The sequence below is a fragment of the Lycium ferocissimum genome, chromosome 4, assembly GCF_029784015.1.
Source record: "Lycium ferocissimum isolate CSIRO_LF1 chromosome 4, AGI_CSIRO_Lferr_CH_V1, whole genome shotgun sequence".
Lineage (NCBI taxonomy): Eukaryota > Viridiplantae > Streptophyta > Magnoliopsida > Solanales > Solanaceae > Lycium > Lycium ferocissimum.
Window position 1 is genome coordinate 41,017,066 of NC_081345.1, and position 14,696 is coordinate 41,031,761.

The window sequence follows — 14,696 nt, forward strand, 5'->3', positions numbered from 1 at the left end:
CCATGGTATATATTAGCAATACCTGAGTTATTAATACATGGATAAGCATGGTTAAAGACACAACTGAAAATCCCTCAAAACCTTTACCAAATCCTTTCCAACATTTTTCAGAGAATTCTAGAAAGGCGTTGCTCTCTCTTCTCTATCTAATAATTAATTAAAAGAAGAATATTTCTTTTTATATTTAATAAATTTCTTATAATAATATTCTTTATTTTATCCTTAATGACTATATATTTCTTATATTTTATATTCAAAATTCACGAAATTCAAAGAATATTTTAAATATATTACACACATATTTAAATTAACCCCATAAAATTCAACAATCTTTCGTGATCGGTCAGTCAAGTAAACTAACTATTTTGTTACTCTATCAAAATACTTTCTCATTATAGCATCGTATAATAATTCACGTGGTTCAGTACCAAACAAGACAATCTTCGATGAGTACAAATATGTCGATGGATAATATGTTACAGATTATAGTTTTCTTTCCTTTTATATATTTATTTATATAATATATTAGACCTCTTTAATTACTATTAGAAGAATATTCGAGGTTTAGAGGGTAGTTTCAGCTTTGATTGAGCAATGCATTGAGCTCACGACTGATGTGAGTATTTCTTTTCTTTTTTCATTTTGTTTATTCTTTTTGGTTTTCATGCTCTATAATTATATAGCACGAATCACTTATTTTCCATCTTAACAAGATGACAATTCCTCTCCCCAACCCCACCAAAAACCCAACCCTAAATAGTTTGAGTGAGAATACGTACCAAGCATTTTTTGTTTTCCGTTTTTAAGAATGAATAACTAGTCTATGCAAAGAAAGCATATAAAAGCTAACGAATGTGGAGGGTATTTTTGTAAATAAGCAATTTCTTTTAGAAATTATGCAATGCATATAATTGTTAATACACCGAACCAAATAGTCGATAACAAATAATCTCAGCATAACTAATGCATTACTAGTACACCATGTTCAGCACTATTCTTGTACCAAACGACCCCTAAAGATCTTCAGTTGCTGCATTTTCTCAACATGACATATAGCATGTTCTGGAATTAAGACTGCTCATTTCTTGGCATAGGTGATAGCCATGGGATTTTGGGGGGTGATTTTGAAGCCTTGAAGGGCCTGCATGGCGACCGAAGACTGGACATCATCGTCAAATTCCACAAACGCAATACCTGGCTTCGCTTCAATCATTCGAACTTCTCTGAAGCCAGGATACTGTTTGAAGAGCACTTCAAGCATCATGCTTGTTGTCTCGTGGGGCAGATTCTGTATAAAGAGAATATTATTTGGTTCTGCAACATCTTCCGCACTAGGCTTTCCTTGTCGAGATGCAGCCTGCAAAAAATGTTAAAACAATATGCAATTAATAAATATAATAGATGAACATAATCAGAAACTAGTATTGAACAAAAAGAGATCAACTGTAACATATAAGAATTTGTCATGATGTCCAGCTGCTAGCCATTCAGAGTTACGAGTACAAGTATAACCAGGCTGTGCTCACATTACTTTGGGGTCATTACAACGTTTGATATGGATAATCTTTTGCATAATAATCGACAAAGGAAAGGCAGGTTTATTTACAACTAAGCAAAGAAAAGAATCTATATGTTGGGAGAAATAATAAAATTGCAACAAACTTACAGCTGGACCTCCATTACTGTCAGCCCTTGGGCCATTAGCTGCACCAGTTTGCGGAGTTTCTTCAGTACGTTTCCTTTTTTCCACTACACATTTATATGTCAGGTTAGTCCAGATCACTACAAGCCAATTAAATAGCTGACAAATGCATTTTAAAAGTTAGGCATGCAATGCAAATACAAATGTGGTTCATCAAAACTGCAACACTTATCAGGCTTCAAAAACTGAGATGAAGTTTGTGATAAAATGAAAAGCATGCATGTGAGTGATTACAGTACTCATAATTAAAAAAAAATCATTGCTACTCCATGATTTTAGTTTTGAAGCCCCTTCTCTGCTATCATAAACATTTGGCACCCAAATGATGAAGAGATAGTAAGCAGGATGTGAACAACATTACATGCAATTTGACAGGTGCTACTCAATGATCATGCATCTAGTACTTTTATGTTAAACTCCTTCAGTTGAACTATCCACTATCCTGTCTAGCTAAATTGTAACAAAAGAATTTTGGAAGGCAAATATCAAAGGTACAGAAATTACACAAGAGTGCTCTTCTTGAACTATAAGATTCAATTTTTGACATTTCAGATATGAGTTTCCATAACATGCATTTTGGGACCAGTGAGAAGCTTAAGAGAAGATGGAGCAGGTGAATAATGTACAAAAGAATGATTTTTACCTTTTTCCTCTTGTTTCTTTTTCTTGTCATAGGTCCCCTCTGCCTTAGCAATACAATCTGACTTCGATTTAGCATATTGTATCCGCTGTATCATACCAAAAGCTTAGTTAGTCACTGACATCCTTCTACTGCTCTACACCATATAAAATGATCAACGGCGAGCCAATTCAAGCATATAACACAAACAATTAGCCCCAAAGAAAGTTAAAACTAAAAAAGGCCCATCTTTAGAAAGATAGGAGTCCCTAAAGTGTCTCCTGTGCACTTGTATACAGGTTATGAGATGAAACTCTAGAGGACACACTTGTGTCCGACATGAGCAAACCATAGAGACATATAGGATATGCTCCAAAAATTGAATACTAAAACCAAGCAACAAGTTACTCTAGAGGGGTGCATATTTTGTGATTTGTATTATTCTACAAAACTTAGTAAATTTCTTTCAAATCAAGCACGTGGTCATAAGGATTTAGAAAAAAATGAGTAACAGATACAGAGATCTACTCTGTATAATTATTTCACCAACCTCAATCTACCCTTTCCATGTTAACAATTGTTGTGGAGCTTAGTCCATATTTTAATTTGCCTATCTGTGTAGAGCTTTCAGAGATCATCAAACTTTCCCTTCTAACTGGAACAGAAAGCCCATTCACACAAAACACAAGCATACATGTATCTAATTTTTATAATGGAGTCATTCTTTTATAACCGAGAAACCCCGAGGGCCAGTGGCACATGATTCGATACTATGTTGAATAACGGGTCCACCCCTCTACTCTTCTCCACTTAAATACCAGGCTTCTGCCAGCAACAGGAATTCGAACGTGCGACCTGCGCCTAACCTACACATCACGTGATGCGCTCTTACCACTCCACCAAAACCTGGGGGCTTCGAATGGTGACATTTTGGGTTTACGTTTATCTTTTAATAATAATAATAATCATGGATTTATCTAAGGTCATAGTCTATCAATATTCAGGCAAGGCAGCTATATTTTCACTTCGTTATGCCACCAGAACCATAATCAGGAGGGAAAAAAAAATTAAAAGATCAATTACAAAATTCTTTAGTTACGCAAACAAGGGAGGGATAGCCTAGTGAGAAGGGCCTCCACCTCCAACCATGCGATCGGGAGTGAGAGTCACCATTGAAGCAAAGTGGAAAAACCAGTATTTGGCTCCTGAGCAGGGTAGTCAGCGTGAGCATTACCACATTCGGTAAAAAAGATTTGAATATCTTTTTGACAAATATTATTAGTTTTAGTAATATAGCTCCTCCATCCAAACTTGGTATACCGTTTTAATGAAGCGCCGAGTATTTAGCCAAAAATTGAAATGCTTTAATCTGTAAGCATAGAGCGGAGTCAGAAGTACGTTTCCATATCTTGAAAGACTACATGATTTAAAGACACACTATAAAACCAGAAACAGGGCAGTCCAAGCTGAAAAGATACATTTAGAAGACTATAGTACAGTAGACAGTGCAGTAGCTTTTTCTGACAGGACAAAGGATATCACATAAACATAACAAGTTAATAAAGGATCACATAAACATTAGCATATGCCTCTCAAGGAGACTAACCATTTCGGCTCATCACATCCTTCAGGAGATAGCTAGAGAAAATAAGGAAATAATGAAGCAGGACATTTTTGAACAGTTAAGCCACAACAGCCATGTTAATTCTGAAAACATGCACAGAGAAAACAGATTACAATCCCAACTGTCATTATGCTCACCATTGGTTTGTCGTAAAACGGGAAGTTTTGCATTTGCCTCACAGCATTACTGGCAGCTGTAACTTCACTAAACACAACCCATGCTTGTCCTCTAAGTTTGGGAGTCTTCAGCGCTACTATATCCACAATCCTCCCGTACTGCGAGAACAAGCAATAAAGAGACCTCTTTAGCTCTGCAAAACAAGAAAACATTAGCATAAAGCAAAGGCCAAACACCGGCCCTCCCGGAAACAGCTGTTGTCATAGACATTAAATCGTAAGAGTTAATAATTTTGCACCTACACACGACAAGCCAGAGAGCAGTTTGGCATTTTCAGTAACTAGAAAAGAGAATAGGTTCAAAATGGCGACATCACCGGTACACATAACAAACACCAGGCACACCATAAACAAACAGAAAACTTGCAAAATTCTGTTGTAATTAGGGGACCATTTCTCGAGGCAGTATTACGTAAGAGTTATAAGTTCCGTTACTTGATAGAATGCTAACAAAGTCATTGTCAAAAAAAAAAAAAAAAAAAAAAAAAAAACACTAACAGAGTGAATCTTGAAGCTTTCTCCTTGATAAGTGCTTTTTTTTTTTTTCCTGTGCCAATTTTAACCCTCAATGCAGAAATTATAATATAGGCTTTTGAGGCAAAAATGTACAAAAATAAGAAGGAAATTATCACCAGACAGCTTGATGAACATGAAGAGTATTTTGCCCTGATGTTTATGAAAGGACCTTGGAAAAAAGAGAGTATCATGCAGGATCCGTGAATGTTAAAAAATAAAGTAGACAAACAATAATAAGAATAAAGGGACAAGAAGCACACACGAACTACTTATTACACATTATGTAGCCAAAAGAGCCCATAAACATGCATAATAAAATAATAACCAGTCACAGTGTGATTCCTTCCAAATGAAAACACTCGCATTAACGATCAAAATCGTTCAGCAAAGGACATTTCAGAGTATCGAAGCAACCCATAACTATATTCACTGAATTATCCATCGGTAATAAAAGCCATTTGTATAGCAAGTTCTTAATCTTGTAAGCAAGAGACAGCAAATTCATTGAAAATAATTTGATCAAAATGCATTGTTTTCACTTGATGCAATTACTAAATATTAAGATTATAATAGCGAGAAGGCAGTGGCAGCATTGACGAGTGACAGATGTTGGACTTCTATGAGGATTTTAATTTTTTATCTCCTGCCAACGAAGATTTCAGAAATATTTCTGTGTGCTTCTTCAGAGAGAGAGAGAGAAGGGAACTTTAGCCCAATCTTTCTCCACTAACTCTCCATCTCTTTAGCACATAACTATCTCAACAGCTAACCAAGAAAAACTCGTTTTTGCTGTACATAATAGTTCAAGAGAATATTCATTAATGGCTTCCTATGTAGGGTCAAGACGACAATGAATCTCATTACAGTTTTAACAGCTGGTCTAGATTTCCAGTTACTAGAAGTTCCGTTCCTCCTGAAACTCGACAAACTAGCAGCAATCATGGAGACACTGGGCAAATGAACTCGACTTACTTCAGCGATACGACATGTATCTGCAAGAACCATGAAATGATCCGCTATGAACACAACATCACAAATAATGAGTTCAACAAGCCAAAAGCGAAAAAAGAAAGACAAATGAAATCAATGAATCAACTCTGTTGTCTTCTCAATCCCTAGTTGGTGTCCGTTGGTGTATCAGTTCAACTCTATTCGGTAAAATTGTATTCCACTACTGCATAAAATTGTCTCTTAGAGCAAAATAGGGTTCTATAAACACTAAGGGCTCGTTTGGTTGGAAACAGCTTATCCCGGGATTAGTTATTCCACCCTCAAGGTGGGATAAAAAAACACTCTAATCCCGGGATTAGTTATCCCGAGTTTTTTTTCCAACCAAACGTGGGATAAGGCGGTACTAATTTTTATCCTAAGACTATTTTTCTCTATCCATCATACCAAACGAGCCCTAACATACTAGGGTTCCATTAGCAACAACTTTTCTTTTGACAGTGTCGATTAATGGGACCAGGAAAACCACCACAATATGACCTAACTTTGCTCAAACTCTAACTCCACTCAACCAAACAGGGAGCAACAAGAACAGCAACAACAATATACCCAGTATAATTCCACAAAGTGGGGTCTGGCAAGGGTAGAGCGTACGCAAACCTTACCCCTACCGTGGGAGGTAGAGAGGCTGTTTCCGATAGACCCTAACCAAAACAGGGAGCCAAAAGAAAGAAAGAAAAAAAAAACTTCTTTTTAATAAGTGCTCATACACAATGGAGTTATAGGGTATTTTGCTGCCATTTACAACTACCCAACAATGCATAAGTTTATGAAAAGCTTACAAACAGCTCAAATTTCACATTCTTAACAATTCTTGATTTGTTTTAAGAAAACAATAATTTATGCTAAAACCCTAGCTTAAATCTTGAAACAGAGAGAAAAAGTTACCTTCTTTCTTGACCTTCTCATTAATGTTCTTAATGTAAATAGTTTGGTTGGGTGGAATGTCCCCTGTAAGCATCATTACCCGAGTAGCTTTGCTTGTCTCTGTGATTTCTGAATGTGCGCCAGAAAATTCCAAGATGTTGGAGCTGCAAGAAAGGTGAGTACAAAGTACAAAGTGGGTTATGGGTTTATTGGTCTGGAAGGAATAGTGGGCTGAAATTGACGACCGGCCCATTATAAATTTTTTTTTTTTTTATATAATAATATAATACTAACGTAGTTTAATTCGCTATAATAAATTATCACTTTTATTTTCCAGTTTAAACATTATAAGTCTGGAATAAACGATAATATTGAATTGTTGACCGGCACATTCAAAAATATAGTCAGATAGTCAAGGGGTTCTTCAACGGGAATTTGTCACATATTTAACATTTTTCTTATTTACCATATAGAGTTTAAGTTATATATACTGATATTATAAAATAAATTATATTATCAATATAGTCAGTTTTTAATGAAAATCAGTTTTTAATGTTCCCTATTCACGCAAATATCCTCTCATTCCATATCCGATCTCATATCTCATTCAAACAAAACAAATTCAAAAAAAATTGAATTCAAAAGTTACATTCATATTTTTAACCAAAAAAAAAAAAAGGTTCAAAAATTAGTTCATCAAAAAACTTTGAAAAATAACAATATCAAACCAGTGAACAGAGCTCGTTTTAAATGACGAATATATATTTGAATTCATCTGTTGAAATATCGAATTCAAGTTGAGTTCATAATTGAGGTAACAACGTTTTCCCTACAACTTTTTTATTTGTTTGATTTTTCTGAAATTTTGAAAAATATAGTCAAAATATATGAAAAATATATAAAATATAGTCATGTAAACCAGAATAAGTAATATTGAACATAATAATCAAAATACAATTAAAATATAGCCAAACTATAGTCATAATTGAGTTCATAATTGAGGTAGCAATGTTTCACTGCAATTTTTTTCTGAGATTTTTCTAAATATAGTCAAAATATATATATCCGAAATATAGTCAACGAAAACTTAATAAATAATATTGAACATAATAATCAAAATACAATTAAAAATATAGCCAAAATATATATGAAAAACAACTATTAAAATATCAATCCAAAACTTGAAAATTCGGGTTCTATACCTCTAGTCTTCATCGGAGCGAAGCTTTCTTAGTCATTTCACTTGAATCTATCAAAAAACAACCAAGAACAAACATGATAATTAATTATTTAGAGTTGCATTGTTGATTCAAACGAAGAAAAAAAAAAAAAATATAAGTTAAATACACGGTGAAACGTAAAAATCGATAGAATCTTACCTTTTTTGGGAATTAGATTTGAATTATGAGTGAAATTAATGAGTAGTTAATTAGAGATAAATAAGGAAGTTGAACTATTGTAAAACTGATTTGAAATTGGAGAAAATTAAGGGATATTGGGCATAATGGCGTGTATTTAGGGAGATAGGAGAGAGGGACGTTTTTTTTTTTTTGCTTAAATTTAGGAGTGTGGGAAGTTATCACATGAGTGGTAAAAAAGTGGTAGCTATAGGAAGCAAATATGTTATATTTTAGCTACTAATATAATTATTGTAAAGTTTAGTTATGTTCCATAAATAGGTAATAATGTAAGCTATGCCAAGTAAATTTTATTACTTTTAAAGGTGGAACTTTTGTTTTTTGGATTATATCACTTTTCAACTTAGACCACTAAACTAACAGGGAACTTAATTTAAAGAATGGACTAAAAAAGGACATACAGTGCAATTAATTCGAGTACCATCCTACTTGGGCTCATCAGTTCCTAAATGGACCTCAAGATTGGGCTTACCAACACTTTTCCTTCACAAGACAAAAATACCCTCAAAAAACTTTCAAATTTCCCGATCTCAGCAAATGTAACAGCAACCATTACCCAGCTAAAACCCTGGAATTCACAAAACCCTCAAATGCTCCGATCAATACTTCGAACCGCCGCCGCTAAGGCGGCCAAATCCCACCCTACCACGTCAGCAGTATCAGCATCTTCTAGAACCTTCGCTACAGGCACACAACACCCGAAAAAACCAAATTTCCGACCCGATATAAAACCCGAAAATGCAGGAGCTAAAGTTGCAGATACGCTTAATAAGGAAGTTCGTGCACGTGCTCTTAAAGAAGATGAGAAGGATAGATCACTTGATATTGGTCCACATGGTCGTCCATTATTCACTAACGCAACTAAGATTTCTGAATTAACCAAAAAAGATACATCTACTTACATGAAATTCAGGTACATAGTCAAATGTTAGAAAATTCATTTCTAATACATGAGCTTACTAATTATTATCGCATATTCTCCTATGATTTGAAGTGTATTCCTATCTTTTGCTGCATTTATTTTGTATCTTTCGGGTAGGGGTAAGGTCTGCTTACATTCTATACTCCCCAAATCCCATTTATGGGATTACACTTGTGTATGTTGTTGTTTGTAGTCAATAATGCATTTAAGAAGTTGGATACCCTCGTTCCAATAATTCATTTTATTGGGTACATGAAATTCAGGTACATCTTTCTTTGTTCCTATATTATTAGGTCATCATTGATGAGTGATGGTGTAGATTTTTGAGCGGTGGATACACCTAATGCCTTTAGCTTGAACTGTATATTAACGAAATGCTTTTGATTTATATTTTGAGTGCGTATTTATCCACTGTATGTCCCTCATACTATGTGGGCGTTTGGACATAAAGAAATGTGAACTTTGAAAAAAAAAGTAGTATTTCGAAAATGGAGCTGTGTTTGGACATGAATACAACTTGGAAAAAATGTTGAATTTTTGTGAGTGATTTGTAGTGAAAAATGTAAAAACAGGTATTTGGAGTTTTTTCGAACCGGAAAATTGTAACAATTCTATGTCCAAATATGATTCCGGAATACAATTCCGGAAAAAAGTGAAAAATTTCCATGTCCAAACGGGTCCTATATATTGAAGTAAAAAAGGTTTTGAAAATATGTGCTTATACTAATCTGTACAAATTGTAACTAAGCATTAGTGGGTACAGTGGTAAGTGATACGTGTGGAATTAAAGTTTTGGATTCACTTTGTTGCTGAGCTAGTTTGTGTATGTACTATTGAAATGGTTGTTTTAGGAGGGAAGAGCTGGAGAGTGCTTTGCCGGAGGGATTACCAATTGGGATGCTGAAGGAATTCGGGGACTCAATGAGAGATGCATTGCTAATACGTCAGAGTTTTCTGGATCTTCGAGATAATTTTAGAAGGGTTGTTGATCCTACTTTGCAATCGAATGCTAAAGGTGTGTTCTTTGTCTTTTTGGTGCTACATATGTTTAAGGTTTTATTCTCTGTATGGATCATGAATTATAATGGAGAAGAATTGTATTTGTCAGGATTACTGATGTGAAATGTGGTTTAGTGGAGTATGAACTTCTAGTAGAACCCTTAATTTTCCTTGAATACTTAGTATTAAACAATGGACCAGATGGTTACATATTATTCATGCAGCCGGCGACCCGACTTGTTTGGCATCAAGGCATAATTGATTGACTAATGCGAATTTAGTTTCTTTAAGTTTGTTGATTTATTATCAGTAATAAGTGTTCAATGGAAGGTTAGTTGAATCATGACCACCTAAAGTTGGATTTCCAGTTGTAGTTTTTAGTTTGGGGTGCCAATAGTAGCATAGTTGCTTAGTCGTCCTTCCTCTTACGTATTACAATATAGGTGCTTTTCATGCTGCCTTTAGCGGAAAACAGACAACATGGACAAATAAGTGATAACACTTCTACTTAAGTTCCTAGCTAGGCTGATGCCTTTGCCAAGTTTTAAACTCCGACTCCTAAACCCAAAACTGGCCGGAAATGCCCATTTGAGCTCATTTGGTGGAACTGACTAAAGACAGTAAATTGGAGATAAGAACATCAACTCATTAGGATACATTCAGCAATATAAACTCCTCTCCAGAAATCAGAATCAGATGGTTGCAGAATATGGTTTCATAAGATGGGAAGATTCACTTTATAGTCCTTTTAAACGTTTTGCTTTTGTGTGGAATATTATTAATGACTTGATCTAGGAAGAACCATTTTTACAACCAAGAAATCCTTGAATGCCGGTGGCGGACGGTTCAAAACTCGATCAAAAATGGATCCATCCAGAATAAAACCATCCTTACTGTTACCAGGTTTTACTGTTTTCCTAATAAACTGTACACATTAGCTTCACTTTCTTTTCTTATTTTTCTAGCCTTTTCCTAGTCCTCGGACATATTTTTCTTTCTCTTGAATGAAATCCTTCCTAAAGATGTCAAGACTATGCAGAGGCCTGGTGACACTCAGCTGGTTTTTATATCTCAACTTATAGTTGCGTAAAGAAGGTTACTTACTTTATCTTTTTTGATAAGGAGAGATCTTATCCATCACACCATAACCTTTGGTGGGAAGTTTCCTTAATTTATCTTAAGAAGAACAATTAAATGGTAGCCTGCTATGTGTTTCACTTCATTTGATTTTTTAAGAAGTCTGTTGTTTATGAGCTGTTTTACTGTAACTCATGATTAGAAGAAATAATTCAGGCTCTTCCTCAATTTGCAGGTCTTAAAGCTCGAAAGCAAGTTGTATTAGATGGGCCTGTAAGTAGTGGAAAGAGTATTGCCCTTGCAATGCTTGTTCATTGGGCGCGTGATGAAGGTTGGCTAGTTCTTTATGTTCCTAAAGGCCGAGAATGGACTCATGGAGGCTTTTTCTATAAAAATCCTAAAACAGGATTATGGGATACTCCTGTGCAAGCAGCAAATGTTCTCCAGGTAAGAAACCTGTACTTTTTCTAATATATGAGACATAATTTGACTAGATGAATTTCATGTGGCAATTGATATCGTCTTACATTTTCGATACTGCAGTAACTAAATGAACCCAAGTTCTCTTCGCTCATTGTTTCAAATATTAGATTATAGAATTCAGAAACAGTTTTATTTGAGTCCACGAGGAAGTGGAAAAAGATCTGCTTGTATGATATAGTTGGAAATTGTTTAACTTGGCACTGCTGTGTATAGACAGTGGATCTTGATATGTTGCTTTAGAAAAAGAATGTGAAGTTGTTCAATGTCATCTAGTAAATATGGATCATGATTTCTGCATGTTTTTCCTGTGACTTCACTATTGCTCTATCTCCTCCATCAAGTGCTTGACTTTGTGTCTTTCATTTTAATACTATTCCATAAACATGAAAGTTGAGAAATTAAGTTATATACATGTGCAGGTCTAACGTAACTTCTATATTCAAACAAAATAAGATTGATACCAAACTCCTGATATTGTCCATATATTATCCTGTGCTTGTTGTTCTGGAAAAATATTAGCATCCTTTATTGACTAAATTTGTTTACAAATCTAAGAGTTAAACTTTGGGATAGTTAATTCCTCTCTCTCAATTCAGGATTTTTTGAAGTATAATAAGGATCACCTCCAAAAGCTGCCGTGCAAAATTTTTGAACCTATTCCATTGGGAGAAGGAGCTGGTGTTGGATGGATGAAGGGTGCGGACGTGGTACAAATACCAGAAGATTATACTCTGCTTGACCTGGTTCAGGTCGGGCTTAATTCCACTCACGCTGCTGTTGGGGTGGTAGTTCGTTTGAGGGAAGAATTATCACTTGTGAAGGACATGCCTGTTCTTATTGCAGTTGATCAAGTGAGAAAAGTTCTCTTGTTTCTGTCCTTTGAACTGTTCGTGGGATAGGGCTATTATTATTTCCTTTTTTAATTGATATTGATCACGCATTCCCTTTTCCTGATTTTTCTTTTGGTCATGGACAGTACAACAGTTGGTTCACATTCAGCGAGTATGAGGAGCCAGTAACTGTTCGTTCTTGCCGACCTATTCATGCTAGAGAACTTGCTACTGTAAGTTTTTTAAGTGTTCAAATGTTGCTTCATTAATTATTCACACAGTTCTCCTGCCTTCATTGTCTTGGCGAACGGTTTATTTAATTTTTAGACATTGTGTTTAATATAATGTTAGCCTGCTAATTTGGATCTAGGAGGGTGTCCTTGGCTCAAATTTGAAACTAGAATCCTCTTTTGATTCTAGGTTTTTGAGCATTCTGGTTAAGAACACTATGAATATGAACGCTGAATGTTACGAAGAAATTTTGGTGGAATACTTGAGAGGATTCATCATGCATTGGCATGTTTTTATGGTGGTTGTCAATTTGAAACTAGGACAGCCTCCATAAACCTTACTTAGATGCATGAGGTGGAAAAAGCTACTGACGTACTGTAACCAATGAAAATGTAGTACTTACAAGAAATGACAACGAAATTTTTCTATGACATACTGCCTGTAGTGCCATCCTTATAGCTGAAACATATGGAAGATAGGGGCTTTTAATGTGATTATGTGTTCCTTTTCTGAATTATTAGGATATGCTTCTAGTGTATATAATGTTTTGAACGGAGATGGATGGCTGAGCAAAGGCCAAAATTTAATGTGAAAAGTCTCCTTTTTGCCTCATGTAATTGACTCGGAAGGTGTGAAGCAAAGAGCTCTCTAGAGTCATGAGATGTCAGTTTTCACTGACAGGAGCTCGGGATTTGTACTTTTTGATCAAAGAGGCTACACCACAATGCGTAAATGGCTGAGGGTGATTATTTGGAGCTCAGAGCTTTTGTTAGCCTGATATATACCTTCAATTTTTTGGTGGGGCACTGGCAAATTAGCTGTCTTTCTTCTGTGCTGCCATTAATGCTAGTAATATGTAATATTATGGAATGTCTCCTTCCAATTATTTGATACACTTCTAATAATACCTTTTCACTCAAATACAAGAAATTAATCAGTGATAAGCAGCTAAGGATGTCATCTGATTTTTGTTTGGCATGGCTAGGAAAAATCTTGATGAATAGTTACATTTTGTTAACACTTCTTACTGTAGCCTTCTGGTTAAAGTGTGGTTTCTGACGTAGTTTTATCATATTCAGGTGAATGCATTTAGGTCCATGATTCATGACAATATGATGGTGGGTGCTTTCTCGCATTCAACTGCTGTAGGGAAGCTGCGTAAGGACTTACCAGATGTTCCTGCTGATGCTCGCGTCAATTTCCCACGATATAGTGTGGATGAAGCAGCAGCCGTTTGTCATTACTACCTGAGGTATGCTCATACCTTGTAAAACCTAAGAAAGAGTGTATACCGAGGATTCTGTTCTCACTTCACTCCCCACATAAATACTGAAGAAAACAGACTTATGATAGAACAGGGAAAAGAAAAAGGAGAACATTTGAACCGTTAGAAACAGAAAAGAAGTGAACAATTGAATTATAAAAAAGGGAGGAAAAGGAATGAACATAAGCAAATATGCAGGGAAGAAGAAGAACGGCGGGATGACCTGTTCAATAAAATTTTGAACCATTTCTTTTTTGAAAAAACAACTGGAGTGCTAAGAGGAGGAACGTAGAGTTATTTTCTATTAGAATAGAATTTAGTTGTTGAAGGTTCTGCTTCATAAAGCTGGAACACCATTATTTAGTACTAACTGTTCTTGTAAAATTTCCTCTCTGTGGCAGACAACGACTCATTCAACGTGAGGCATTTACAGAAGAAAGCTGGAAGAAAATCTATTATCTGGCAAATGGAAATGGCGCAGAAATGAGATGGCTGGTTCCTTTCATGCGATGAGCCACGAAGAATCGAACTTTGAGAGATAACATTGAGATTTTAACAGGGAAAGTGTTGAATCTGCTGATGCTTTGCGAATCTGGTCATTCTTGGCAAATAATCTGGCTGCTCTCTTGACCAACTCTTTGGAGAAACAGTGAGGTTTACCTCCGGAAATTTTGCTTTGTACTCTAGGATAGTTCAGGCATATATTGCCTGTGTTTGAATGCTTTGATATCTAGAACGTTGTCAAAGATTCATATATACATCATCACACTGGGCATAGTTCAGTCCGTTATCTTTTACTTGTTTTTCTGATCTGGTGTATGTATTCAATAATGTTGTAACTGCACAACATATTAAACCTTCTGATTTTTTAGGATTTATCCTTAACGAGGTGGATGCTTTTAGATTTACCCCGCAAAGATGCCACTTCTTCACTCATGGCTCCCGCAATAATGTCTCTTA

At 35.4% G+C, this 14,696-nt stretch overlaps 2 protein-coding genes across 3 annotated transcripts; one reads left to right on the forward strand and one right to left on the reverse strand.

Moving 5' to 3' along the window:
* Window positions 1-864: 864 nt before the first annotated feature.
* Window positions 865-6,702, reverse strand: LOC132052949 (U2 small nuclear ribonucleoprotein B''). The gene is made up of 5 exons (XM_059444697.1): window positions 6,534-6,702; window positions 4,083-4,255; window positions 2,346-2,430; window positions 1,667-1,749; window positions 865-1,357 (listed from the first exon to the last, which is right to left on the reverse strand). The coding sequence occupies exons 1-5, from the start codon at window positions 6,607-6,609 to the stop codon at window positions 1,079-1,081; spliced, it is 696 nt and encodes a 231-aa protein (XP_059300680.1). The 5' UTR covers window positions 6,610-6,702; the 3' UTR covers window positions 865-1,078.
* Window positions 6,703-8,364: 1,662 nt separating this feature from the next.
* Window positions 8,365-14,644, forward strand: LOC132052950 (uncharacterized). 2 transcript variants are annotated; one of them, XM_059444698.1, is made up of 7 exons: window positions 8,365-8,843; window positions 9,704-9,867; window positions 11,164-11,375; window positions 12,008-12,262; window positions 12,388-12,474; window positions 13,552-13,724; window positions 14,138-14,644. In XM_059444698.1, the coding sequence occupies exons 1-7, from the start codon at window positions 8,380-8,382 to the stop codon at window positions 14,247-14,249; spliced, it is 1,467 nt and encodes a 488-aa protein (XP_059300681.1). In that variant the 5' UTR covers window positions 8,365-8,379; the 3' UTR covers window positions 14,250-14,644. The 2 variants fall into 2 exon arrangements, with proteins under 2 accessions (XP_059300681.1, XP_059300682.1); XM_059444699.1 differs by lacking the exons at window positions 13,552-13,724; window positions 14,138-14,644 and adding an exon at window positions 13,154-13,452.
* Window positions 14,645-14,696: the final 52 nt, after the last annotated feature.

Coding starts and splice junctions, on each gene's coding strand:
- LOC132052949 (XM_059444697.1), bottom strand. CDS start 6,609: ATGATGCTTACAGGGGACATTCCACCCAACCAAACTATTTACATTAAG. Junction 4,256..6,533: donor TGAGAAGGTCAAGAAAGAAG/GTAACTTTTTCT, acceptor CTTGTTTTGCAG/AGCTAAAGAGGTCTCTTTAT. Junction 1,358..1,666: donor ACAGTAATGGAGGTCCAGCT/GTAAGTTTGTTG, acceptor CATTTTTTGCAG/GCTGCATCTCGACAAGGAAA.
- LOC132052950 (XM_059444698.1), top strand. CDS start 8,380: ATGGACCTCAAGATTGGGCTTACCAACACTTTTCCTTCACAAGACAAA. Junction 9,868..11,163: donor TTTGCAATCGAATGCTAAAG/GTGTGTTCTTTG, acceptor CTCAATTTGCAG/GTCTTAAAGCTCGAAAGCAA. Junction 11,376..12,007: donor AAGCAGCAAATGTTCTCCAG/GTAAGAAACCTG, acceptor CTCTCAATTCAG/GATTTTTTGAAGTATAATAA.